The sequence below is a fragment of the Pezoporus wallicus genome, unplaced genomic scaffold (assembly GCF_028554395.1).
Source record: "Pezoporus wallicus isolate ANWC-B61680 ecotype Strahan unplaced genomic scaffold, APGP_CSIRO_Pwel_v1 contig_9719, whole genome shotgun sequence".
In the NCBI taxonomy this organism is placed as follows: domain Eukaryota; kingdom Metazoa; phylum Chordata; class Aves; order Psittaciformes; family Psittacidae; genus Pezoporus; species Pezoporus wallicus.
Window position 1 is genome coordinate 265,753 of NW_026642910.1, and position 27,104 is coordinate 292,856.

Consider the following 27,104-nt stretch of genomic DNA (forward strand, 5'->3'; position numbering starts at 1 on the left):
AAGAGCTCCCTGCTCGTGGAGGGGACAGCCGCCTTCTGAGATGGCACCTTAGCCCTTCCTTCGAAACCTACTTCAATCAGTGTTCATTACAAGACAGGAAGGGTTTGAGGGAGGCTGAAAAGCAAGGCAGGTTAGAACAGGCCCAAGAAATATCTCTGTTCTCTTTGTATTCCCTCTCCTTTCCCTTCATTAGTTTCACGGTTTGGGGGGCACTGATGTACCTCTGTGTTCATAGAATGGTTTGGGTTGGAAGGGACCTTAAAGCTCATCCAGTCCCAACCCCTGCCACGGGCAGGGACACCTTCCACTGGAGCAGCTTGCTCCAAGCCCCTGTGTCCAACCTGGCCTTGAACACTGCCAGGGATTGGGCAGCCACAGCTTCTCTGGGCACCCTGTGCCAGCGCCTCAGCACCCTCATTGTTAAAGAAATTCTTCCTTTTATCTCGTCTAAATCTCCCCTCTCATTTTACACCATTCCCCTTGGCCTGTCCCTACAGGCCCTTGTCCCAAGCCCCTCTCCAGGTTTCCTGCAGCCCCTTTAGGCACTGGAGCTGCTCTCAGGTCTCCCCTTCAGGAGCCTTCTCTTGTCCAGGCTGCCCCAGCCCAGCTCTCTCAGCCTGGCCCCAGAGCAGAGCTGCTCCAGCCCTTGCAGCATCCCCATGGCCTCCTCTGGGCTCATCCAACAGCTCCAGGTCCCTCTTGTGCTGCTGCCCCAGAGCTGGATCAGGGCTGCAAGGGGGGGGGTCTCAGAGCACAGCAGAGGGGCAGGATCCCCTCCCTGAGCTGCTGCTCATGCTCCAGGGTCATTCCTGGATGGATTTATGGTTACAGCATGTGGTTCGCTGTTCATCCATGCTAAAGCAGTTGGGAGTGGGTTTTAACCAGAGTGGGGTGGCCATACACTATAATCCCTGCTCCAGTCTCAAATCCTGGTTCACGTGAGCGTTGGGTGTGGGATTCTCTTCCCCAAAGCCTAATTTCCACCCTTAAAAATGTTAACTGCTTAAAATGAGGGATTTAATGATAAAAGCTGATTTTAGTGCATACCGGGATGTATGCTTCAGCCCCAGCCCCTTGCTCAGAGCCGGGCCCCACTACTGCAGAGCTGCTGGAGCAGTTCCAGAGGTAACCTGTGATAGAGCAGCACCCTTGTAAAGGGATCCTGTGCTTAGTGCTCTTCAGCGCCTGGCTCGAGGTAGGTTGATAAACTATCCCTGTAAAACGTGAGTCACCTCTAGTGTGTTCTGAACATCAGAGGACCCGAGATGGCACTGATGGAAGCGTGGTCTCTGATGAAACTGTGTTCTGCTCCTCAGTGAGACACAGGACTGAGCACTGCAGAAGAACCTGGGTGCTGCTACCTTGGGTAGCTCTGTTTGAGATAGACTGACACCCTTGCTGAGGAACACTTGAGGTACACTACCTCCCTCCTCCCCATTAACAACCCCCAGAACTTACCTCCCCCTTCCTGCTGTATTTAAACCTTTGATCAACCCTTCCCACCGTTGTCCCAATTCCTTCAAAAAGGTCTGAAGCACAATTTTACCTTTGAATTGAGGGGAAAAGTAACCCTGCAGACGTGGTGTATCTCCTCAGATCTCAAACAATCTATTTTTGGTAAGTTATTTTCTCCCACTGTGTATCCATCCCTTGGGAAGAGTGGCATTCCCCAGCTCCCACTCCCGAAGCCTTACAGAAATGCTCCTTTAGGTGCACTGGCTGAAGAGCTACTTGGCTAGAGAGCTGCTGGCTGCTCTATGGGAATTGGGGGGTGTTCTATTAAAGCAGATTGACTCCAAGTTCACTTCAGTCTGCAAAGCCTAGAGTGCAAAGAGACACTTAAAGGACCGCAGCAAGTGTTCGTGCCACTGGAATCGTTTCCAAGTGCTGCGTCCTCTCCCGGCTGTATGTTTGGTTTCACTCCTCTTAACCCCAATCCCTGCCGAGTTGCAACCTTCCCTCCTTGGAAGGGAATCGCTTCCAGAGGCAGGGAAAGGCTCGAGTCCTGAACACATCCATACGTGCTCCATCCTCCTCCAAGCTGGTGCCACCAGCCTGGACCCTTCCAACGTGCGGAGAGGGCAGCAGCGGTGCCGGGGCGCAGAGCTGTGTGCTGGGTGGGAGCAGGGTGGATGCAGGGTGTTCCAGCTGCGCTGTCCTCACTTTGAAACAAACTCTATTGACATTTGTTAATAAAACAATGGTTTCTAAGAGCCAGCAGACCCTGAACTGCTTCCCTCATAGCCCGGCCCCTCTGCTCACTGGGATACGAAGCAGGGGCTGAGCGGCTTCTCGGAGATTCCCAGCTGGAATTTGGTCTAAAGAGGTGGCAGCTGCTCAGTGACTGCTGGGCAGGGGGGTTAAACCCAACAGCTCACAATTCCCTACATCCTGGGTTTCTCTTTGAGGGACAAAAAGGACACAGGACCCAAGACGCCAAGCTTTCAGAGCGGGTTTAACTGGGAAGAACAGATGTGCTCTCCCCCTTGCAATCCCTTCTATCCCAACCCAAACCTGATCCCTGCTCCTTTTACAAGGGGGGATTTCACCTTCAGGTGCTTCCCAGCGTGAGCAGAGAGGAGGGATGACTGAAAACGAACCGGTCCTTTCTCCTCCTTGCGAGTTCTCATTCCTGCCTGAAACACACTGATGTGTTCGACAGGGGACGACACACAGGTCACTTCTTCAAACCCTTTTTAATCCTTTTTGAGAGAGACACAAACCTCCAGAGTAAAACTGAGTGGGAAAACAGCTTGAATTAAAGCCATCTGACGACAGCCTGGCTTCCAACGAGTGAACAAGGAAACGGCCTCTTTGCAGAGTGAGTTGCTGAGTTCTCCACACCTCGTTCCTCCCATGTTCACCAACTATTTTCTCACTATCTAATGATAGAAACGAGGAGGCCAATAACAACACATCTTGCAAGTCACTGGGGAGCTGGGCTCAGCTTTCAGTTCGGGTGGTTTCAGTTCTTTCTCTCTCCTTCTCCTGCCTCTAGCACTTTGACTCTCCCACATTCAGGCTGTCCATAGCATCATGCGCAGCCACCCAAGCTGTGGGTCCTCAGTAGTCCAGGGAGATGAGCTTCCACATCCATCTATGAAACAACAGACCCACCTTCAGGGCCCATTCTCTCTTCTGAACTTACTGCCAAAGCGTAAATCCTTTACCTGGGTCGAGTGGGATTTAACATGCCCAAGTGCCTGGACCATCACATCCCAGCCATGCAACCAGGAATGTTCAAGGTGAACCAAACATGGGGAAGAAGCTTTCATCAGTCCACATACTGGGTCCTTCCTAAATAAGGAATGTCCACAGACTGTATGATCCTTCCTGCAGTGCGCTCCTCAAAAATGACAATCTGCAGAAGAAAGGGACACAAAACCATTGCTCACACAAGGTTACTGTCAGCAGTTTGAGGAGGAAAAGGCACACCATCCCAGTAGGGGAAGGCAGCAGCACTTAGAGAGAGCTCTGAGCAGTGACTGGGATTCTTCAGCACCACACGCTGCTGAACATGAACCAAATCAGGTTTGCCTTGATTTGGAACGTGATGGCTTCGAAGTCGAGCTGCCATCCCCATCATGTCTCACCGGCTGTCAGAGCCACAATCCCTCATCTCCCAGACCTTAGGAGAGAGCAGCCTCCTTCCTCTGTGCCGCACTGCTTTGCAGCTGGGACACAGGCAATCAATACATGATCTATGTCCAGCTCTTTGGGACCTGGCTCGGGGCAGGATCTTGCATCGAGCAAGCAAAGGGGAAGCTCTCACCTCATTGCTCCCTTTCCGCAGCCAGGGACCAGGAAGGTAGAGTGTTTCCTGAGGGCCGATCTTCCAGTAGCGGCCCAGGTTCTGCCCGTTGACAAACACAACTCCCTTTTCCCAGCCCTAGAACCAGGAGAACACCGGGTTACGGAGGCAGCTGTACTGCCTGCCTGGCATTCCCACTGGGAATTCGGTCTGCTTCACACTCGCCTTCTTCCAGGCCACTTCCCGCAGGTTTTCTGCTTGCTCTCCCTGAAGCCAGGAACGTTTAAGCCCCATTGAACAGGAGTTATCCCTAAAGCACTAATGAAAAGGATAAAGCTTCCAAAGCTTGTACAGGAAAACCTCATCCTTTTGACAGACACATCGTGATTTCTTCCCAGGCACAGAACCTATTTCCCACCTATTTCCCCAGGTGACAGAAATCCTGCACTGACAGCAAAGCATAACTGGAAAAGGGAGCACTACAATAATGATTGGCATCAACCCTGGCTTGAAGGGAATGAAATCAGAGAAGGAAGCTGAACGATAGCTGGAGTTCTCTGCAAGAGCAGCAATAAGCCACAGAAGGAAGATGTGAGCGAATGCTAACTCTCACGTCTACAAAGAAGTGCCTCTTTCCATGCCCCATTGAGCAGGTAGGGTTAAAACCAGTGCCTCCTTCCTTTGGTGTGCTCTGCAACTAGAGAGTAGCAAGCAGAAAACACTGTCAATAGAGGAGCAGCTCTGCAGGCTCAGCATCGCCCGTGTTCTCCCAGCAGGACCACTACAGACTACACAGAGCCCAGACCACGCAGCTTCCAAACCTCTTGATCCAGAAAACACAAAGGACTTGCCTGTAGCTTCAGGAACGTGTCCTGGGGCTGATGCTCGATCCACAGCCTTCCACGGAAGAAAGCTGGACCCACAAAGTAATCCGGGACGGCGCTCCAGCCCGTCACACGCTGCAAGCTGGCAGAGAAGGAGCAAACACAGCACGGAGCTGTTACAGCAGGGCTGCCACTGCTTTGCGTGCCTGCAGTGTCAAGCAGTTGCTTTCTGGAGGGAGGGGGGCCCTCATGCTGCAAAGGGATGGAGTGGTCATCTGCAGATAGCCAAGGCAAGCACCAAGGGGGTCTTTGTTATCCTGTGCTTGCCACATCACCAACAGCCCCACTCCTGGTACAAAGGAAAAGGCTCTATGGGGCTATCACCGTCTCTAACACTACTGAAGTGCCCGTCCTCCTTCAGATACCGTGGTGCAAGCCGCAATGGAGGTGGCTGGCATGTGCTAGAGGAAAACCTGCAGAGCTGACAGGATTCAAACCACACATTCCTGCCCGCGTTCCAGGTGAGGAACACAGACACGTCCATGGGAACCTGCGGTAACTGGGGGCAATCTGGCACCATTTCTTACCTGTGGCAACAGTTTGGGAGCAGGGGGCAAACAGAAGAGGAACAGAGGAGTGTGGGGGTCCCACGTGTTCCTTCTGACCCTTAGGAGGTGCAGCTCTTGGAATCAGGGAAGCCGCTGATCCAGTGCAGTTGAATAACTGGGGAGCACTCAAGCTAAAAGCCTTTCACACCCTCCCACCCACTGAAGTGGTTCTCCGCTGTGTTCTGCTGCTCCTGGGCACTTGCCAGTGCTGACCAACCTTGCTTTAGCCTGGGTATGGCAGCTCACTTGCAGCCCAAGCTTATGGCAGTCACCCCGTCAATACCCTTCCAGTAGCCCCCCCAGCACCTCCTAAGATCAGCCTCAGAAATGCCCAGATCCCTTTGAAAAGCCATTTCATGGCCTCCATTCTCCTTCCTACACACACCACAGGAGCTGTGAGATCCCGGGGGATGCACACTGTGTTCCTTTCTGGAATGAACAAGCTGCAAACAGGCTCTCAGGATGGTGGCCAGAGTCCATAGGGTGTCTGTTGCCTTAAACATTTGCTAAGGTCTTTTCTATAAGAGGCTCCTTGACTTCCCCCTGCTTGTTAATGTACTATCAGTAGTAGAGTTAATCCATCTCTTGTGAGCTTGAATTACTAAGTCATCTCCAACAGGGAATCACAGAAACAACCAGGTTGGAAAAGACCTTTCAGATCCTCAGCCCAGCTCCTGGGTGTGCTGGGACCCATCCCTTTGGGGGAGCCACGCTCTTACCTGCCTGATCGAACCCTGCTCTGAAGGAAGCCTTTAAATCCTCCACAGTGGGAATACACTTCACCCCTAAATCACAGCACAGACAAAGCATCCCCTGCTTTACCTTGTGCTGCCTGCCATATGGAACTGCTATGGAGCAGATTTTGCCCTGTTGGTAAAAGTTGGTTTCAAACGAGGAAGGAAAGAGTTTTCAATGCCACAAACCTCTTCATGAAGGCAGGTTTCATCTCCAAGCTGTACATCTTGAAGTTCCTCAAGGGGGTATTATTCAAGAAGACATCACCAATTAAGCCTGCAAGAGCAATGGGGGTGATGAAGAGCTAAGAACAGCTAAAGCTAAGAGATCTTCCTATTGGAACGTGAGGAACAGCGGGAGATGGAAAGCAGCCATGTTCTGCAATGGAATTACGAGTCCATGTGGTCCCACTGCTCATCCAGATTGAGTAGGGAACATCACTGGGCTTTGGCCTCCCCACTCTCTCCTTTGCTTCTACCCACCAAGCCATTAAGCACTGCTGAAGCAGAAGGCACAGCTGGCACAGGCAGCAGCCAGGGTGCATTGCTGGGTTTAGCTGACCAGCTATAAAGCAGCCAATGGGCTGCTTCTCTAACAGGCACAGCACAAGGTGCCAGGGGCTTGAGCATCCACTGCTGCTCATCCACGGATCTCAGGGCACCTGAAGAAGCCATTTGCACTCTCTTGTTACATAAAGTTATCCTCTACGTAGCAGGCAAAGCTGGGTCCTAATCCAGCCTCCTACTTACAGGAGTGCCTTTGAGACTGTCACAGAGGCTTTGTGCACCTCTTCTGCAGTAAAGCTGAGTACAGCCACGTGCCCAAGCCCATTGGTCTGTTTCGTGCAGGTTTTGCACCTAACTCCCCACTAAAATGGAATCCTGGGGGCTTGACCTCGTGCAGCTCCACAGCTGGGTCAGACCTGAACGTTTTAGTACGCTCAATTTGCTCCTCCTGGAATTGGGTGAGCTTTTAACTGCTGTGATCCTCCAGCATCAAACTCAGTTCTGCAGGGCTTATACTCAGAGAACTATGTAGGACAGTGGGAGAACAAAGAACTTCACTTACCTTTTCTCTGCTCATTGAGTGCCAGGCCATAATTGACACGACCACGGTTCTCTACCAAGAGTCTCAACTGCCTGAATCCCTGTAAGAAAGATAAGGAAGAGCATCAGCTGGACCAGTGCTCAGCATGTGCTGTATCAGCCCTAGTGCCTGGCTAATAGAGGCCAGTGGAGGTGTTGAATAAAGGGAAGGTGGCACCAATACCTTTGGCAGTTGCATTTTGCCTGTTGAAAGCTCTGGATCATGGGGCAGGTTTGTACTTTCTACCTACTACAAGCAGTGATGCCCCTGAGCAACTCTCAGTGTTTTCGTAAGAGCTGGGTTTTTCTTGCTGTTAAAAGCTGAAGCATCATTTTGGTATCATCCACAGAGCCAGAAACGGAGTCTGACACAGTACAGCTCATGTCAGACACCTCTCCATCAAGTCAAAAGAACAACTCCTGTATCCGACCCACTCACCCAGGAGCCATGCACGGCTCTGTTGACATGCTTCAATCAATGCACTGGTCTTACTGCCAACTTCTGCCAGGGTAAGATTGCTCTCAGAGCAAAAAAGAGACATCCCCCCTCATTTTATTTAAGTCCTAAAATGTGCAAAAGCCCCCAAACCCCCTTAAAAGCTGCTTTGTGCTAAGGAAGGTGAAGCCTACACGGTTGCAGCTGTAGAATGTGTGGCAAAGACAACAGTGACTTGAATCTTCTCCATGGAGATGTATTCAAACCCCACTCCTCAAGCACAAACCCTCACTTGGCAGTGAAACCACCCTGTATTTCACTGGTGAAACAGTGTCTCATTGGGGTATAACAACCATTCCCTGTGTCAGGCTACTGTTAAAGGGATTCAGTGGGAGGTGCCTCCTGCAGAGCTATTCCTCTTTAGCAGTCGTGGTCCTGTTATCCCCATCCTACTGTGAGCAGTCTCCAATCAGTTACCTGTCCTTCAGGAAGGGAGAGCTCCACTATGTTGTAGTCCAGCTCACCAACATACATGGTGTTAACAAACACCTGCAGAGCAGAGCACAAGAGAGGAGAGCAACCTCTCATCAGTTATACAGTCATAGCTGCGTGAAGCTGTATCTGGGGAGGAAATTGCCTCTACTAGAACTCGGTGCCACTGACTGAGTGGAAGTGGGGGAGGAAAACCACAGCATCCCTCAGAACAGCCAATATTCTGCTGTGTAAAGACAGAAGCTCCATCAGACCGGAACCTCAACCTGATTCACACATGGTGAGGGTTGGGGCTTAGCTGAGAACTTCCCATTTCCCTTCGTGGCTGACCCATTTCCTGCCTGCCAAGTCCAAAGCATTTACACCTGACTGAGGCTGGTCCCTCTGCTCCTTACCTGTGCTCGGTCACGGACGTGGTTCCTTGAGTGGAGGTGGCCACCACCGAATATGACAGTCTCATAGAGCACGTACCCATAGGCCTGCCCGCTGCTCTCATTCAGCTGCAGATTCTCCATGTTAATGGGAAACTCTGACTTAATGGGCTGCAAAGGAGAAAGGGATGGAAGGGCAGAAATGGGCTCTCAGCACTGACAGCCCACCCAGAGGCAGCTCATTTCAGATAGGTGTTCCACATCTACCCTGTAAACCTCCTGTTCCACCCAATACCCCTGACTCTCCAAAAGCCACAGCCAGGAAGGTGCCAGAAAAGCGAGCCAAGGACTTGCAAAACCAGAATTCCAAGATAAGGGAAGTGGCAGTAAAAGAGGCGAGATAAAAGATTTGCCTCCTTCAAAGGCCCTTGATAAAACCCTACCTGACTTTATCCTCCTGGGGTAACAAGCACTAATTGCCCTTCCCACCTAAGGAGTGATGCCTTTCAGCATGCAGATTGGTAGTGCTACCTGTAGAAGAGATGGTATCACATCCCAGAGAGAGATGTACTGATGCAGCAGGATTGCACCATATGATGCCTTGCTTTCAATCACAGGAGGGAGAGGAAGAGGCTGGCCTGAGATGCAAAAAGAAAGATAAAGATGGATGGACTCTTTGAGATACCAAAGGCCAGCACAGATTTAAAGCCTCCTTTGGTTCTCCCACCCATCTTTAGCACAAGAACCAACCAGAGCCACTGGGCTCCAGCTAAAGAAGCTGAAACCTGAACACTGGAGGCAGGACAGTGACTTGGGGCTGGATCTCTCCTTACCAATGATCATGCTGAAGAGCTGCCGGAGCTTGAAGAATTTGGATGTATAATCTCCAGCCTCTGTCAGCACAGCATCGTAATCTGAAAGAGCAGCACAGGGGTGGTTTGGAGCACACAGCAGCTCTGGGACAGCACTATCAACACGAGGCAAAGTTGTCATCTGTGACTTCTATTCCCAATTCAGAATGAGGGGGTTCTCCACACCCTGGAATGGGTCTGGAAATAGGAAACACTACTGCAACCCCCCTTGTATACAGGTACTTGCTTCTGAGCTCTCTTCCAACTCATCTCTCCACGACAAAGTGGACGTAGTGATCACTTCTCAATGCTTCTGTCAAGTGTAACCAGCCCACAGGGGAGCCTGAGCTGCATTCTGTAGGTGCATGGGCAAGGCCATGGGAGAAAACTCACCATAACTGGTGACATCTGACTTGTATTCATCAGCCTCCAACGCACCGTTCATGAAGCCAAAGTTGGTGCCTCCGTGAAACATGTAGAGATTGATGGATGCTCCCAGTTTGAGGATGCTGGCTACAGTATTCACCATCTCTGTAAAGGAAGGGCAGTGCCAGGTAGGCCACAGAGCAAGAAGCTAGGCTAAAACTCCTCCAGACACAAACATTCTGGTCCTTGTCAGTCAGTATCACTGCAGGGATTTGGATTGGGATATGGATTTTGCCCTCAGGAAGAGCAGCACATCTATTGACGTACCAGGACACATTAATACATTCAAATACAGCTCTCCTATAGGTGAAAAAGGGTAAAGCTCATGTCCTTGAACAGGAATTCTGCTTTTAAGCAGAGGAGTTGGAAGCACTACTCAGCCTCCTCTACTCAACCACTAATGGCCCAATTACAACTGCAGGAGGGTGAGACAGTCATGACAATAGCATTACACAGCTTTCCCAGCCTCTACAGCACCTGGGTTAGACACCCAGGGGGGGTCTGGAGGTTTGGCTGGGCTGGGTGTGCTCAGCACCAGTTTTCCTTCCTAATGAGCTCAGGAGGTGACCCTGAGGGTTTCAATCACTGGGCTGCACTTTTAAACCCCCCTAGAGCAGCACTGACACTGACACTGAGAGCACAGAACCCCAGAGGAAAACCTGCATCACCACAGCTGCCGTTTACTGACACGACCCAAGGAAAGCCACAGCCCAGCAACGTGAGCCACTCGCTGCGGGGCTCTTCATCTCCAAAGCCTCCCACAAAGCAAAGGCTGCAAACTGCTGCGGGCCCTACAGGAGCAGGATATAGTGCTCACCGTCCGCATCAAAGACATAGTGAGGGCCCCCCCAGTTATCGAACCATCCCGTCCAATACTCCATCACCATCTTGGGCTGATCTCTCTGTAGCGAAACAAAACCAAGGAGTTAAACTGGAGACTTGGCTCTTCTAGAGAAGCATCGGTCAAAGGCAGTTTGGCAACGTGCTTTCTTCTCCAGGGCACCCGAGAGCTGTGAACAAGACGCTGTGGGGCTGCAGCGCCCAAGCAAAGCAGAGAAGACCTCTTCTAGGCACAAAGCAAAACCCACAGCGCTCAACCAGGCGCCACCAAACACTTCTGGATCCTGTTGTGTGGTAGAGCCAGAGCAAAAGCACAAACCAATCGTCACTGCTTTGCTCCTGGAAATACCCATTTAGGAATGACAGCTTCCCAGTGCCAGCCCCGAGCGTGCAGGTGCGCTGCATGAATGCCTGCCAAGGTACAACAGCAGCGCTGAGCAGCTTAATGCCTTTTTAATGCTGCACATGGCCCTGGCAGCAAGGAATTAGCCTTTGCAGGAATTAGGTCTTCATTAAAAGGCTCTGCAATTGCAGACACAGAGCAATTGCTTCCTATGTGTCACAGCCTGCCTTAGCTCCTCGGGAATTCCAGCCAGCCCCATCCCACTTGCCAGGAGCTCAGCCTGGCTGGCACTCCCTCCTCATGGCACTTATCCCTAGCAGAGGGAATTCTGCCCTTTGTTTGACAGGGGCTTTATCTGGTGCCACGTGGAACGGCCACGTTAAGTGGCATTAAAGAAACTCATGTTTCAGTAGGAGGAAACAACTGCAGGTGCCTGTAGGGATCTAACTGTTCCAGGCTCAGAGCAGCTCTTGGGAATGTCTCATCAATCCTTCCCTACCAAACTCATCCAAGGAGGAGTTTTATCACTCTCTGGAATAAAAGCCCTTAAAAAGGAGAAGGTAGCAACTACAAGAGCTCCATTTCCAGAGCTGCCCTTCCAAATCAAGCTCAACACAGCTCTCCTGCACCTTACCTGCACCGAGTCCAGATGTTTCAGCAGCCCAGGTTCCAGCTTCTGGAAGTTAACAGTGGCCAGTGCTATTGGGGAGAAGGAAAAGGGTTTATTCCTTTAACCACCTGCAAAATGCCTGAGGGACCATTGGGAATCCAGCACGAGCTCAGGGGCAAGCGGAGCATCATCTAAACCATCATTACAGCCTCCTCAGAAGCTGCCCATCGAAGCCTTCACTGGGTATGCAGAATCAAACTGGACAGCAGCACACAGTGGAATACCTGCAGCCATCTCTGTGGCTCTCCTGTTCACAGGCACCAGAAGGAGAGCACCAGAGTAGGTCCCAGGGTGTCACAAGCTTTAGTTAGAGGCTGTAAAGCGCTTGGAGGTCCTCAGATAAAAAGCACCACATAAAGGCAAACCGGTTAGTCTGGATGCACACTGAGCTTCCAGGAGTCAGGAATCAACTCCTGCTACCTTAGGGCTTGTCAGGCCTGCGGGGTGGGTGAGAGAAACCACAGCACCAGTGAAGCAGATAGAAATTGGGAAGCTTAATCTGTGCTTCTGCCCTGTGCAGCACGAGGGGACCAGCAGCTCCTTGGTGTGTGCTGCAGCATAGCCAGGGTCACTGCATGAGCTTCAAGCACTGGAGCAGGACAACCTCTCTCCAGGAGCCCACGCATTAGAAGACATTGATCTGGTATTAAGGGCCCAGCCCCTGGTACGTGGCTGGATTTAGCATCCCTTGGCAATCCCGCAGGTGAACATGCTCTGTTCTGCTTTCCACGCAGATCAGCAGCACACCATTGGGAATTGCGCAGAGAACCAGTCCCCAAAGCCATCCCCATCCATTCCCCAGCTGGCAGCTCTCACATACACACAGCTTTCCACCAAGAGTTTCCTCTGCAGAGCACCAGACTGCTCCTGGCGTGAAGGGCAGAACTCAGTACACCAGTGATGAACTGGATCAGCAAAATCACGTCCAGTTTCAGCTCCAGAGCACAGCCTTCTCTATTTGCCTACCCATTTCTACAGCGGGTTTTGTTCTCTCCCCTGTAGTGCTTCCATAATCTCCTTGCTGCTCCACTGCTCTGAGCCCTAGTTATTCCACACATCTGATTACTTGACACGTTGACTCTAATGAGCAGATTGTTATGACATCCAAGAGGCAAATTGGTATCCAAGAGCGCTCAGCATGCAACACGCTGCAAAAGGCAACTCCAAACACGAGCTCCGAGGCAGGCAACGTTCCCACAGGAGATGGGGAGGGCTAAACAGGGACTTCCACAGCAGAGCCAAGGGGGAGAGCGACTCTGTGTGGTGATGGCTGAAGACTGCTGCATGCCACCAGAATACACGTGAGAGGATGCAGTGCTGGGGTAGGGCCATGGGCTGAATTTGTCCCTCTCCTATTACGGTCATAGAACCATGGGATTATTCGGCTTGGAAAGGACCTTAAAGCTCATCCAGCTCCAAGCCCCTGCCAAGGGCAGGGACACCTTCCTCTAGAGCAGGCTGCTCCAAGCCCCATCCAACCTGGACATAGAAACCCTGTCATAAGAACAAGAGGAGGAAAAACAGGAGGGAAATGCCTTTAATCATCCTCCTGCATGGGATTAGCAAAGGATGCCCTCCTTCACCTACCTACCAGAGGCTGTAAGCCCAGAACAAGCTGGCTGAGCAGAGAGGGCTACCCCAACCCACTAACCTTACAGGATGCTGTATCTCTGAAGCAAGGTTTTGATGGGCTTTTTCCTTCTCTTTGTTTATTGCAAAGTGGGTATCTTCTTCTTAAGTTATTACTATTAATAATGGCTGAGGTGCTTGTTTAGTATCTATTGAAATGAAGCAATAAGAAGTAGTATTTCCAGCCTTGTAATCTGATTAACACAGCTAATGGGTGCAGCTTAGTGAATGGAGCATACTGCTCTCACCCAAAGGCTATGTTTCATCAGCTGCCCCTGGCAAAGAACAGCCTTACCCTGCTCTCCTCCAAGCACACACCTGCTCCGAGCACATACCTCCTTCCACTAAGCCATAGGACAGCCCATTCTTGTTGTCCGAGGTCATTAACATTTCCACAATCCCTCTGTTTAGCAGGGCCTAAAGGAGAAAGAGGAGAAGCAACTGCGTTAACAGCCCGAGTTCAATGCTGGTCAGGGTATTAAAGCATTCGAGCACATCATCAGCACCTCTGGGGATAGCTTGAGACTGGGAGTGTCTTGGTAAGAAACACTATTCCCGTGACATCTCCCATTGCTCCTAAAGCTTAAAGTCAGCTGCCAAACCTTGTTCTGTCTTAGCAAGCTGGATTGCAAGGGTGATGCATCAGACTCCAGGGTTTCCTCTCCTTCTGAGAGCAGCTAAATAAAGAGCATCACTGCTTTCCACCGAGAGAGGGCTTCAGGTGGAAGCAGCTCACCCTCCCTGAATGGGAGCTGATGTGCCAGTGAGCGCATCACGGACTGCTCAGGTACCGGTGCTCTTCACCAGTCAAGGCAATGCATTTCCAAGTTCTTCTCTGTATGAAACAGGACCCTAAGGCTTTAAAATGCCCGTGCACACAGAAGGCTCTTCCCATCAGGCCTGCTCTCTTCTGGGAGTTTTCTTTACAGAGCAGTGGCTCGTGTTTGCAGGAGAGATGGGGAAACCCCAAATTCACCCCTCTTTTCACTGGACCCGCAGGGAAGTCACTCCCTCAGCCTCGAGCAGCTCGGAGAACAAACCTGCAGTGCCCTCACTCTGAATTCCTACCTCTGAAGTGGTGACAAAGGCATTCATCAGATAAAGCAACCCGCACCACGTGCAGCCACCGGCTCGTGTGTGCTGCACGACCAGAGAAACCGCTGCAGACAGCACCAGCCTGCACAAAGAGAAGACTGGAGCATTCCGCACAGGGAATTCCTTAGGGAATTCCAGCACAAAGCTTAGAGACAAGCTGGGACAACCTGCCTTGTTTATCGACCTGGAATTACTTATTGATACCCCACTGGATGCTGGGAGCTGATAGAATCCAGCTACCGAGGGACTGGAGTTTCTAACACAGCTTCTTGTGTATCCACGTGAAGTTTCTTTGCCTGTCTCTTGAATGGAAGTGTGAAATGGAGAACCAGCAGAGAGCTGCACACATGGGAATGGCTTAGGGCATTCCAGGGCACAGCAGAGAAACCAGGAATAGAAACAGACCCAGGCGAGTGCTCAGCTAATCCCAGCTCCTGCTCCGCGCGGGGAGGGAGCTGCCAGGACACGGCACTGCACCCACACAGGGGAGGTTAGCACAGGGCTTCCAGGTGCTCCATGAGGTTGGGAAGGTTTAATGGGCATATTCCTTCCAGGAGGATTGCAACGTGTGTTCTAGCTGCAGATGTGAATCAACCGAGTTTAAAACCCAAACCAGGACACAGACCAGGAGCTCCGCCTCACGTTAGATCCCACTCCAACCGAAAAGGATGCCCTGCAGATCCTGCTTTCCCACATTTCCACCTTCAACCACCCCAATGCACTTCCTCGGATGCACGCCGCACACAGCACCAGAGGATGATGAAACAGCACTGCAAAAACACACCCACAGCAGGCCCGGCAAGGGGATCTGTTCTGGCAGGTCTGGGAAGCATCACACGCTCTTCCAGGACTGAGAGATGGAAAAGCACCGAGGCAACACGCTGCTCAGGCACAACAGAGCCCCTGCGCCCCATCCATGCAGGCCTCTGCAAGCCAGTTGCTTATATACTTGCCACTGGTGTGACTGGTGAGAGGAAGCTGATCTGTTATCAGTGCAGACTGGCCATTAACTCCTTCACATGTTACTGTGTACTCCCTATGGAACCTTCTAAGCGATGCTGAATCACTCCACAGGATGGAGATAGTGCAGGCGCTGCTCTAAGCAGGTTAAGACTCCTGCCACACCATTGATTCACTGCAAGAGCCTCTCTATACCTTAAGCAAGAGGACAACCAGAGCCAGAGGGAACCTGAAGGTGAAGTTGGGGCACGCGGAGGGTTTCAGAAGGCAGAAGCACAGGGAACATCCAGTTCACAGCAATGCACACCCCTGTAACAGCACTTGAAGCACTGTGAAGTGTCTGCCTTGCAGCTGTGCTGGGGGCAAACAAAGAGGACAGGCTTATGTTGGATGATCGCTAAGGTTCCTTCCAACCCTAACCCTGCCTCTGTGCGTTAGATCCACTGGGATAACCTGGCCCCCGTGGGCACTGGCCAACTCTCCATCACTCAGCTCAGAGGCAGGGGCCAGGGCACGGATTAGTCTCTGCTTGCCAAGGGGAAGGGAGGCACTTGGCAGATGACCTGCCCGGAGCTGAGCTCCAGATCACACACGTTCAGGTGCGTGCCACTGGCTTGTTCACAGCCACGCAAGTCAGAGGCAAAGAGAAACCTTCCCCTAATGCTAAGAGAAGCCAACCAGGACCAGAAGGAGACAGCTTCTTCAAGGCTAGCTATCTACTCCAGATGCTCCCCCATTTCCCTATCAGCCTCTTCTCGGGGAGACACGAGTCCTGAGAGGCTCATATGCCATCTCTTCCACTCCAGGAGGAAAGACAGAAGGGGAAAGCAGCGGGATGATGCACTGATGCTTCCAAGGGTTTCTGAAGCCCAGCTCCCATACGGAAGGTGTTTAGGAGAGATTCACCCCAGAAACAAGTGCCCGTGCCAACGTTACCGTTTTAACATAGGCCATGTAGTTTGGGTCTTTGGCATAGGAGCCATACTCGTTCTCCACTTGCACTGCAATGATGGGACCTCCTTTCTTGTACTGTTGGGAACGAGAGGGAGAAGTCGGTCAGCAGGGAACTGAGCAGATGGACAGGAGCCTCGGGGGCACAGGGAAGATGCAGGAGTCTCGGATGGACTCAGCTCCACCCTCCCAACGTCTGTGTACAACCAAACCTCTGGATCTGGAGAGCTGACAGAGACAACCCTGGTACTGCTTCAGCCTGCTGCCATCACACACAGTCCCTGCTTGTGGACAGGGAGGGTAATGGGCTGGACTTGCCTGAAGAGGGACCACAAGAGGCATCAGACGGTCGAAATAAGCATCCACGGCTTCCGTGAAGCCCTTGTATGTTGTCCTCAGCTGCATCTCTGGGTCCTGCAGGAGCCAGCTACGAGAAAGGCAGCAAACAGAATCCATCAGAGTCTCCTGGCCACTCAAGGAATGGGCAACTTGGCTAAGGCCACAGTGCAGGTATGGACACCCGAGTCGGGGGGGGGCCCATCACCCCTTCCAGTGAGGCCAGGCTGCAATTGCCAACTTCTCCCCCTCCTTTTGGCCTGCAGTTTGGGCCTAAGCTCATTTCATACCTTTCCCAAGAGGATTTCAAGGGCTAAACTTACCACTCGCAAGGTTACCCTGGAACATCCTGCATCCCCTAGGGCACAGACCCCAACCATCACCCAAACAACGCCTCCAGGCATTGTTCCCGTGGTTTCTACTGCTCATTTCCAAGACTTAGTTTGTTGGTTGGGTCTTAACAGAGGAAAGAGCAATTGGTTTCAGAGCAGACCAGTGCCACGCTGTAACGCTTCGAGCTTGCACCTTCCTTGTCTCTGCATAAGGAGGCATTAACTAATAGCGCTGCCAGAGGTCTGGAATACTCAGCTCCTGCACTCTGCGAGCAGCTCACTGGGCTTACAAAATCACTGCTCTTTATCTGTGAAACGAGAACAGCACTGCTGCTCTTTATCAGTCTTTTATCTGAGTGATAAAGATGCACAGGGCAATACAGGCACTTCCCCGTCACGCAGAGCCAACCGCTGCCTCTGGGCACACAAGCCATCCCCACACACCTTCCATTCCACCTCGAGCCCTCTGATGCCAAAGGCATCTTGAGAAACGAAGACTCCAAGCAGCAATCCCCACTGCAGTGTCTCCACTAAGGTTCACACTCCCTGACGGTGAGGAAAACAACCGGTTCCACTGGGATCCAGTATCCAGGCGAGCCTCAATGCTCACGTCTTCAAGTCAGCTCTCCAAGCACACAGCAGGAGGGTGGCACGTTAGGGGTCAGCCAACCCTTCCCCATCTCTGAAGGGGGCTCAGCCGTGTGCCCAAGGGCTTTTCCACCCCCCCAAGGGAAGCAGCACACACTTACCTGGGCAGACCCCCAAGGTCCCACTCGGAGCAGATGTAAGGGCCAGGACGCAGAAGCACCCACAAGCCGTTCTTAGCTGCCAGCGAAAGGAAGGCCCTGGGGATGCAGAGAGCTTCATCAGTGCCTGCCTGCATCAGTCACCGTGTGGCACAGCACAGCAACTGCCTGCTGAGGCTGGGACTGGGACTACAGCTCCAAGGAGCTCCAGAAGGAACGAGAGCCTCCGTTGCCTGATCAAGGCACGGGCTGGAAACGACCTCCTCACCCACAACCAGCAGAGCCAAGCGGGTCTGGAGCGGAGCTGGAAGAGGCACCACGTACCCGAGATCCAGGTTCCCACTGAAGTCGAACTTCCCTCGGTCTCGTTCATGGAGGTTCCATGGCACGTACCTGGGCAGTGCAGGGGGGGAAAGGGCTCTGCATTGGTGAAGCACACCGAGACCCCCCGCGCACCCCTGGGCACAAGCATCCCTTCAAACAGCCGGGATGGAGGACAAATCCCAGCAACCACTATGGAAGCCATAGGGAGGGAGGGGGGGCACTTACGTCGTGAGGGTGTTCAAGCCACAGGCTTTCATTTTCAGCATTCGATCTTCCCAGTATTCCCTGGGCACTCGGAAGTAGTGCATGGAGCCTCCAAAGATGCGGAACGGCATGCCCTCCAGCAGGAACTGCGAGTGCTCTGCCTGCAGGCCCAGGGTCCTCCCCCATAACCGCAGAGGGACCAGTTCGCTCCAGTTAAACCTGGAAGAGAAAGGCAGGGATGAGAGCACCCGGCCTCCAGTGATCAAATCTGACCCCTGAGAGGCTGCTCGTGCTCCCCTAACCCGGCAGGGTCCGCTCTGACTGCTCCTCAAGCCACGCTCTTTGCCATAGAGAGCTATAGGCAGAGGGAAGCCTGCCCACGATGTGCATTTACCCTTCCTTTCAGTAGCAGCTCCCATCCCAAGCCTCTCTGCCACGCTCTGCAACTGAACCGTGGCACCGCTCCGGCCCGGAGCATGGAATCACCCCACTGGCAACAGGAGGAGGGCAGCTCCTCACCCCCAGTTCCAGCACTTCCCGAAGTTATTCCCTGTCAGATGTCCCTGTTTTGCAGCGGGATGGCCGATTCCCAGGTCCTTGCTCCAACAGCAGCTGCAGCTGGGTAGTGACACCCTGAGCACCTTGTGGCCTCTGACACCTTCCAACTCCATGCACGGAAGGCAAAGTGCCCTCAGTGGGAACAGAGAGCTTCTTCCTTCATGTCCTGGATTACATCCATCCCAGGAAAGGCAGAGCCAGCTGCCAGCACCAGCTTCTCACCGCTTCCATCACTATGTTGTTTGCCAACAGAACAGGAGCAAAGGCGATGCCAGGTTCCACGGCACTTACCGCCTTGAGTCCTCATGCTACCACAGCTCCATTTGGGGTGCTTCCTGCGTGCTCTGTCTATTCCCTATCCCCTTGCAGCTGGTTATGGCTGAACCAAGAAACCATTTCATCAACAAGCAGTCAAACTGCCTCCATCATCCCAGTTCCACCGCTCTGAACACGCAGAGGAGCTGGACAACAGCAGCTTGCTCCTCCTCACAGCCAGATGTGAGGGCTGAATTCCCGTCTCGAGCAAGCAGGAGTGGAAGGGAAATGCCTCAAGCTCCAGCTGCTTTCTCTACTCTAGGTGCAGAGCAGGCACTAGCAGAGGGGCTTACAGGGATTGCCAACCAGCAGCTAGTACCTGTCCTTCAACACAATGCAAGGAGAACTAAGCCTACTGCAGGGGCTGGCTGGGAAGCCCAGGGTACCTGTACAGCACAGCATTCCCACAGGGCTCTGAAACAGCCGGCAGCAGGCACGGGTAATACCTGCAAAAGGAAGTCTCGATTAGCTTGGTGCAAGCCAGAGCTGGGAAGCTCAGAGGGGTCTGGAGACTCCAATCCTTCAAGAGTAAGCTGGAAAACCCCTTGTTTCCGATCACTTCCTCAGCCCTAACTCACCCCTGCCCACAGCACCCAGGAAACACACAGCCAGGTAAAGATAACGCCATCGCTTCATCCACTAAACCCTGGCCATAACCCAGCTGGCGCGTTCCCTGCCTCAACACCCCCTGGCACCCACCTCCGTGCTTCCAATGGAGAGCAATTTATAGCTCCCAGGTTCGGGTTTCTCACCTCCATAATGAAAAAACCCAAATCCAGCTCAAGTCCTCTCTGATGAGCAGGGATCGAGCCTTGGTATTGCTCCCCCACATACCCACAGCAGCCAAAGGAGAAGGAAAATGAAGCCAAAACGAGGTGAGAAGCACGGAGACCCACACTAAAGGACAAGAGACTCCATTTAACCCCTAAACTCTACACAGAGCTCTTTATTCCATGCTCCCTGTGGCCAGGGGGAAGGGAAAGCTTTGATTTGCCTTCACTTGCTGTCCGGTGGCAACCAGGGTCCTGTGCCAGGCAGCCAAGCCCCAGATGCACGTGGTGGGGATAATGATCCTGGTACAGGTTATTCCCAGCGGGAGAAAACCACCGGCTTCTGATGGACACCCTGGTTTACAGGCACTCTTTGGAGCAGACTTCCACCCGTTTACCAGGTATTGGCTTGCAAGAGTCCTCTGTGAGGAACGGATGTGGCACAAACCCAAGACCAGCCCTAAGAGAACTTTGCTTCTAATTACACAAGGACTTAACCAAAGCTTGTCTATAGCCCCGAGGATCAGGTAGTTTCCTGTTATGAACTCCAGGACCCATTATAAACATGCAATAAATCCCGGGAGTAATAAATCCCACGTTGTCATGGTGTGGGTTGGAAGGAACCTTAGGGCTCACCTAGCTCCAAGGGGCAGGGATACCTTCCACTGCATCTGTTCTATCCAAGGCATAACCACATCTGTTCTGTTCTATCCAAGGAATAACCACATCTGTTCTGTTCTATCCAAGGAATAACCACATCTTCCCTCGTATCATCCCCCGTGCCAGGGACTGAAGAGCTCCTGCCGCTCGGCATGGACCAGTCCAACGCGACACAGGCTCGTCCAGGGAGGAGCATCACCCCCGAACGGATGCGATCCAAGCGACAACCCCGAGCAACAACGCCCCGGAGCAGAAGGCGGCGGCAGCAGCACCGCGGGCACAGCGCCGGTCCCTGGGTACCGCACGGGCACGGGATGGGAAGAGCCGGCCCCGGGAGAGGCTGGAGCGAGGTGCACGCAACGGGAGCGGCTCCAGCGGCGGCACTGACGGGAACCCCGCTCCCGTTCTGCGCTGACGGGAGCGCCAGCATCCCCCGGGACAGCATCAGCGCAACGTTACCGTTACCGTTTCTGACGGGCAGGAGCTGCGTTTATCACCCGTGCAACTCACGCTGCAAACCGTCCCCACGCTGCCGAACGGGAGCGGGGCGCGCTCCTTCCCCCCCCCCCCCCAAGGAAGGATTTGGGTTCATCCCCATGGATTCACCTCCCGCCGGCACTGCCTTAATTCACCGGTTTCACCCCAAACCCACGCTCCCGCTCCCGGCCCTGCTCTCACCTCCGCACCAGCACCCACAGCACGACCGCGACGAGCGCGACCCCGCCGACACGGCGCTGCCGCCGCCCGCCGCACGGCCACATGGCGGCCGCGCTCCCCTCCTCACTCCGCCGCCTTGGTCCGCTCCGCCCGCTGCTCGCTCGCTATTGGCCAGCCGCGGGCTCAGCCTGCCTCTTAGCGGCCTCTGATTGGTGGCTGGGCGCCCGCAGGGCGGGGCGAAGGGTGGCGGTATGGAGAGGCGGGTCCCTGTGCCCCTCCGCCGGCCGCTACCCGGGGAGGTAGCTCCGAGCCCGGCCAGCGCGCTTCGCTCCTCGGTGAGACCCAAGGCAGGCGGTAAGGGTCCGTCATCTCCCGGCCCTGCCATGGGTGAAGCGTGGGCTGGGAGAAGAGGAGCCGGGTTTAATCCCTGCCATAGCCCAGAAGGGAATTATCAGTCAAATCAACATCGCTGCTTTATTGATTCCAAATGGGAGGGGGGAAACACCTGAACTCACTGATTTATTCCCCCTACGCTGTGCAGGGCAGGGAGTACCGATTAGGAACAACAGGTTAACTGTTCCCATGCAGTACCTTAGTGTTCGTACCGCTTAGGTTAAGCACCAATACGTGGTAGGAATAGGGAGAACAAACAGTCGGTCCATTAGGAAAGGGGTGCAGGGATAAAAAGGAATGCTTCCAGGTAGCCCAGAAGCATCCTGCTTCATAGTTAAAAAGCCATTGCAAGTGGTTAGAGCTGCAGTTATGTGGGTAACTTGTTCCCTATGTCCCCAGAGGCCTGGTGTTAAAGCAGAGCTAATAGCTCCCTTGACCTAAAGAGCAAAAATCCCATGGGATTAAGGCTGCACCTCTGCCCGGTGTTCCCATTTCAGTCCTGACTCAGCAGAGGCTGGGGTTTCTCTGGTGTGGCAAGCAGCCCGTGATGGAGATGTGGAGACGGAGGTTCATATTCACTGCTGTGATTGGCATCCTCAGGCTGCACAATAGGAGCCACGGCACAGCAGCTCTGCCAGGCACAGGGTGGCAGCATGTGAGGGGCATCCAGCTGTGTGCTTCCAGGCAGTATGAGGCAGAAAGGCTGTTTCCACAGGGATATCGATCCCCCTCCGTGCTCCCAGGGATGGAGCCGGTGCACAGGGGAGGGAAACAGAGTGAGTGTAACACACGATGGCATTTTAAGGCTGGAGAAGAGCTCCTGGTTTCAGGCCTGCAGCAGGCTCCTGGCCACGATCATCCGCATCACCTCATTGGTACCTGCAGCAGGAGAGGGGTGCAGAAGAGAGGCAGTCAAAGGATTTTCCTCCAGATAGAGGATTCTCCCTGGATCAGCAGTTTCACAAGCACAGAAAAGCTCCTCCCAGTGATGGAGGTGGCATTTAGTACATGTTGGGGCAAAACACAACACATTGCTCAGGATTCAGAGTGGCAGATGCTGTTGCTTGTATCAATTTGGGCTTTGGGAGGATGCAGCACCAGCAGTGGACATAAACCAACATCCGGGTTTTCGCTATTAACATAGAGGGAGTGTGGACCCATTTGGTACTGGAAAGAGGATGTCTTGGGTGTGGGTGAAGGGATGTCAAAGGAGGGCACACAGAATGGCCCAAATGAGATCAGAGCAGGGCAGACCCTGTCAGAGACATGATGTTCTCCTGGCCCTAACAGTGCCCTTTACCTTCCAGGATCTGGTGGACTCTGACGTCTCGCACAAACTGCTGCACGGCGTAGTCCTTCAGGTAGCCATAGCCCCCGTGCATCTGCAGAGCCTGGTTACAGATCTGAGGAGAGAACACTCACCAGTGAAGGGACACGGAGGACACGGCAGGGACAGGAGCTTGGTAAGAACCCAGGAACCTCCCTGGTGTCTTTGTTCTGGTCACTTAATCCCATCTTTTCAAGTGTGATGCGGCAGCAAGGCACTCCCAGTGCTGCTCTCAGTGCCAGCGCATCACCCAAGTGCTGTTTCACATTAATGATGCATTTATAGCACAGAAACACCAAGGAAAACACTTTTAAGGGGTATGCTGCTGCATGTCTGTGGTGCTACCGATGCAAAACGCCACCACCACCATCTACTGGTCAGAGAGGGAGAAACTGTTCCTTTTCCTCCCTTCTTGCTTCCCCTTTTCAGGGACGTTTTGGGGTAACAGTGGCCTATCAAAGAGCACCTGCTACCTGGGAATCACGGAATGGGTTGGGAAGGGCCTTAGGATCATCCAGTTCCAACCCCCTGCCATGAGCAGGGACACCTCCCAGCCTGCAGCACGGCTTTTACCCTGTCCTGTCCCCCTCTTTGGTCCTCTAGAAGGCAGTGTAGGAAGCACAAGCCTGAGCTGTGAAGCCTCCACGGGCTGCAGAACTCAGTCCCATGAACACCCTGCTCCTGCAATGAGGCTTCTGGCTCAAGGAACGTGCTTGGGGCTGGGTCGTGACAGTGCCCAGCTGCTTCCTGACACCCTGGAGGGGCTGCAAAGCTCCCAAGCGATGCTTCGAGCAGCCCACCTCAAAGCACGCATCGGTAGCAAAGAGCTTGGCCATGGAGCACAGCACCGGCGCGTCCTCCCGCTCCTCCTGCAGCGCCCGCGCCGCGTTGCGCACCATCAGCCGCGCTGCCACCAGGCGTGTGGCCATCTCTGCCAGCCTGAACTGCAGGTACTGCACAGGGGAAAGCAGGTCAGCTTCTCAGGGAGGTGGGGGGGACGGGACCTGGGCCTCGTCCCCTCCCAGCTCTGATGGGGAGTACCTGGTTGTTGGCCAGGGGCTCCCCAAACTGCTTGCGCACGGTGAGATGCTCCTGAGCCAGGAGCACAGAGGCGTGAGCAGCTCCTAATGAACAAGAAGCTGGTGGGAGAAGGCAGGGACACAGAGTGAATGTGAAGCAGTCGCAGACAGGGAACAGGATGATCCTGCCCTCCTTCCTCCTCCTCCTCCCTTGGCTTTCTTACCTATGTTTATCCTGCCTCCATTGAGGCCCTTCATGGCGATGCTGAAGCCCTGCCCTTCGGCTCCCAGCCGGTTGCTGACGGGAACCACGCAGTCCTCAAAGATCACAGCTCGAGTTGGCTGGGAATTCCAGCCCACCTGGGGAAGAGCAGAGTGCCCTCAGCCTGCCCGAGGAGCAGCACAGCTCCGGCTCCCAGCACAGAACTGCTCTCAGCCTCTCGGTCTCCTTGCCAAGCTGCTGCAGAGCACCCCCAGGCTATGTGGTCTGGCCTCAGTGTGGAAACAGGAATGATCTATTTGAGAAGAGGCACAGATCCAACGGTCCGTGATGCTTCTGACATTAAAACCCTTCCCTTCACAAAGGGCAAACTTCACCTAAGCTGGGCCTGGCTTGGGAAGAACGGTCCAGGTGGGATTCTGGTACCATCCCAGAAGAGGTCCCTCATCGTTATCCTGTGCTTCCCTCAAGCACCCAGGAAGCAAGCCCCAAGCCTCGTACCTTCTTCTCTTTCTTCCCAAAGCTGAGCCCTGGTGTTCCCTTCTCCAGCAACAGGCAGGAGATGCCCTTGGGGCCTGGGCCTCCCGTGCGACACATCACCAGGTAGACATCCGTGTCCCCGCCTCCGCTGATGAAGGCCTGCAGAAAGGCACAAGAAAGGGGTCCCTGTCGTGTGCTAGCCCAGAGCCTGCAGCTGTGAAGACCCCAGAAGGTGTTCAGGGACCAGCTCTGGTGAATGCTCTGCAGAGAATACAGAGATGAGATAGCAGGAAATGGAAAAGATGAAACCCTGCGCATGCACTGCATCCAGCAGCTTTAGGAGGAGCAAGGAGGTACCTTGGTGCCATTCAGGACGTAGGAGTCCCCTTTCCTCTGAGCTGAGGTCAGCAGGGAAGCTGCATCACTCCCGCTTCCTGCTCAAGAGGTAAGGAAGCAGCCAGTGAAGCAAGTCCAGAGCCTGAACCTCCCCCCCACCCCAACCTGCCCCTTCCCAACATCCCGGTGACTGCCCAGGTAAGCACAGGAAGAAACTTCCCTGCTGCTTGGAAGGCTCAAGTCCGGCTCGGCTGCGCTGGGAGCCCGGGAAGGAGCCGATGAGGATGCTCACCTGGCTCGGTCAGGCAGTAAGAAGCAAACTGTTCCATGCTGCAGAGGGATGGGCAGAACCGGCGCCTCTGCTCCTCGCTGCCAAAGGTGTCGATCATCCAAACACACATGCTGGAGCAGCAGAGAAGGAGCAGCATTACAGGAGGCCTGCACAGCCAGCACTTAATCCTATCCTGCACGCCACAAAGGCAGAATCAGTTCCTGGTGGCATCTCCTTTAGAAGCCTGTTTGTTCACAACCACTAAGAGATCCTCACAGGGATGGGTTTGCTCAGGGTCCCAACATGAACTACGAAGCAGCGCCAAGGGAGCTGCATCCAGCCCACAGAACAACTCACTTGTGGATGCTCATATAAGCAGTGGTGCTGGTACACCCTGTTGAGAGCGCTTCAAAGATTATGGAGGTATCAAGTCGTGACAATCCAGAGCCACCGACGTCTGGTTTCACATAGATCCCACCAAATCCCAGCTGGCCTGCCTTCCGCATGGTGTCCACAGGGAAGATTTCCTATGGGACAGGCAGAGGGAGCACAGTAACCAGGATGAATTCAATCTCAGCATTCAAACTCTTTTGGTACAGCAAGGCCAGACCCAAACTCCTCCAGAGCTGGCGTTAACTGGGCGGGTTGCAGAATGGTTTGTCTCTACTTAGGCAGATAGAGACCATCTTCAGGAGTAAACCCAGGTCTCAGGTGGTTGAACAGCCTGGCCAGGGAAGCTTCAAGGTCTTCCTGATGGCTTTCCACCCCAGCTGCAGCAGCAGCTTCAAAGCCAAGCCCTACAGACGATGTGACAGCACCGAGGAGCTACTGCAGGACCACCCCTCTAGGGAGTCCCAAGACCCATCATGTCCTAAGGGACAGAAAGCAGAGCGGTACAACCCTGCTGGGGCTGCGGTACCTTCTCATCCCACTCAGCCATGTGAGGAGCCATCTCCTTGGCAGCAAAATCTAGGGCAACGCTCTGGAATTCCTTCTGCTGCTCAGTGAGCCCAGCAGATGCTAGGGAAGAGAGATCAGAAACCGTGTCTGCTGCAGGAAAACCGAGTGTCAAACAGCACCCAAGTGTCCCAAGGACTGGGACTGCAAGGAAGTCGAGAAGCGAGCTAAGAATAAAGCAGCCCTCTATAGCTTTAGTTAGAGCCTGCATCCTGCTTCACCCAACACCGATTCGTTGGTTCCTCTCCCAGGGATGCCGCAGCTCCAGTCCCACACGCTGGGACACCCGGCAGCAATGCATCTGGGCAGCGCTCAGGAATCCCGTAGGAGGAGAGCAGCTGGGCCCCAGTAACCAGAGCCCCCGCTCAGCATCAGGGCTACGAGCCGCCCCTTCTGCCTCCCTTTCCGAGCCACGCCGACCCGCAGCCGATCCTCAGGATACACCCCAGGTACCGCGGAAGGGGAAGCAGCGCTTGGGCTCTCCCGGCCCGCACCGCCCTGCGCCGGGTCCCGGGGGGTCCCCATCCCCTCCCGTTCCGCTGCTCACGGTCAATGCAGGAGGCGATGCGGCGCCGTCCCGCCGCGCACCGCAGCGATGCCAGGGGCAGAGGCAGCAGCAGCCGAGCCGCTCGGGGGGCTCCGCACCAGGCCATGGCGCGGCCGGACCGCAGGCTGCTCTCGGGTGCAGGCTGGGAGCTGTAGTCCGGCCCCCGGCGCCTCCCGCCTGCGCGCTGGTTCCGGGAAGGGGGCGAGCCCGAGGGCTCTGCCGCCTCCGTCCGCGTAACGGTGCCAGCTGGACCGCGCCCGGCAGCAGCAGGAGGAGAGGAACCGGTGAGGGGCAGCCGGGGGGGGCAAGGAGGGAAGGGAGCGCTTGGCACGGGAGGTGGAAAAGTTGATGCCGCCGGAGCCGGGTCAGTGCCAAGGGGCAGAGGTTGGACGCGCCAGCCCTTGCCCAAGGGGGATTGCGGGCGGTAAGCAGCGAGTAACAAGTCGAGGCAGAGCCCCGGCTGGGAGGCTCCCCCTCGCCTTGCGCCGCTTGCAGGGCAGGGCCGGGCCGGGGGGGGGCCGCGCTCGGGACGAGCACCCCGGGGCCTCTCCTCCATCAGCGTGGGGCGAAGCTGCCCTGCTGCTG

The 27,104-nt window shown here is 54.2% G+C and overlaps 2 protein-coding genes across 2 annotated transcripts; both read right to left on the reverse strand.

Moving 5' to 3' along the window:
• Window positions 1-2,723: 2,723 nt before the first annotated feature.
• LOC130611933 (beta-galactosidase-1-like protein 2) lies at window positions 2,724-21,084 on the reverse strand. The gene is made up of 19 exons (XM_057433191.1): window positions 20,991-21,084; window positions 18,031-18,228; window positions 17,806-17,874; window positions 17,485-17,580; window positions 16,386-16,494; window positions 16,053-16,145; window positions 13,397-13,478; window positions 11,397-11,461; window positions 10,397-10,481; window positions 9,547-9,684; window positions 9,136-9,216; window positions 8,834-8,940; window positions 8,327-8,473; window positions 7,917-7,988; window positions 6,987-7,065; window positions 6,107-6,194; window positions 4,603-4,717; window positions 3,773-3,889; window positions 2,724-3,361 (listed from the first exon to the last, which is right to left on the reverse strand). Exons 1-19 carry the CDS (start codon window positions 21,071-21,073, stop codon window positions 3,275-3,277), a joined length of 1,911 nt encoding a protein of 636 aa, XP_057289174.1. The 5' UTR covers window positions 21,074-21,084; the 3' UTR covers window positions 2,724-3,274.
• Window positions 21,085-22,101: 1,017 nt separating this feature from the next.
• Window positions 22,102-26,625, reverse strand: ACAD8 (acyl-CoA dehydrogenase family member 8). The gene is made up of 11 exons (XM_057433173.1): window positions 26,520-26,625; window positions 25,935-26,035; window positions 25,373-25,542; window positions 25,037-25,146; window positions 24,766-24,842; window positions 24,430-24,567; window positions 23,933-24,068; window positions 23,731-23,828; window positions 23,490-23,642; window positions 22,663-22,765; window positions 22,102-22,241 (listed from the first exon to the last, which is right to left on the reverse strand). The coding sequence occupies exons 1-11, from the start codon at window positions 26,623-26,625 to the stop codon at window positions 22,189-22,191; spliced, it is 1,245 nt and encodes a 414-aa protein (XP_057289156.1). The 3' UTR covers window positions 22,102-22,188.
• Window positions 26,626-27,104: the final 479 nt, after the last annotated feature.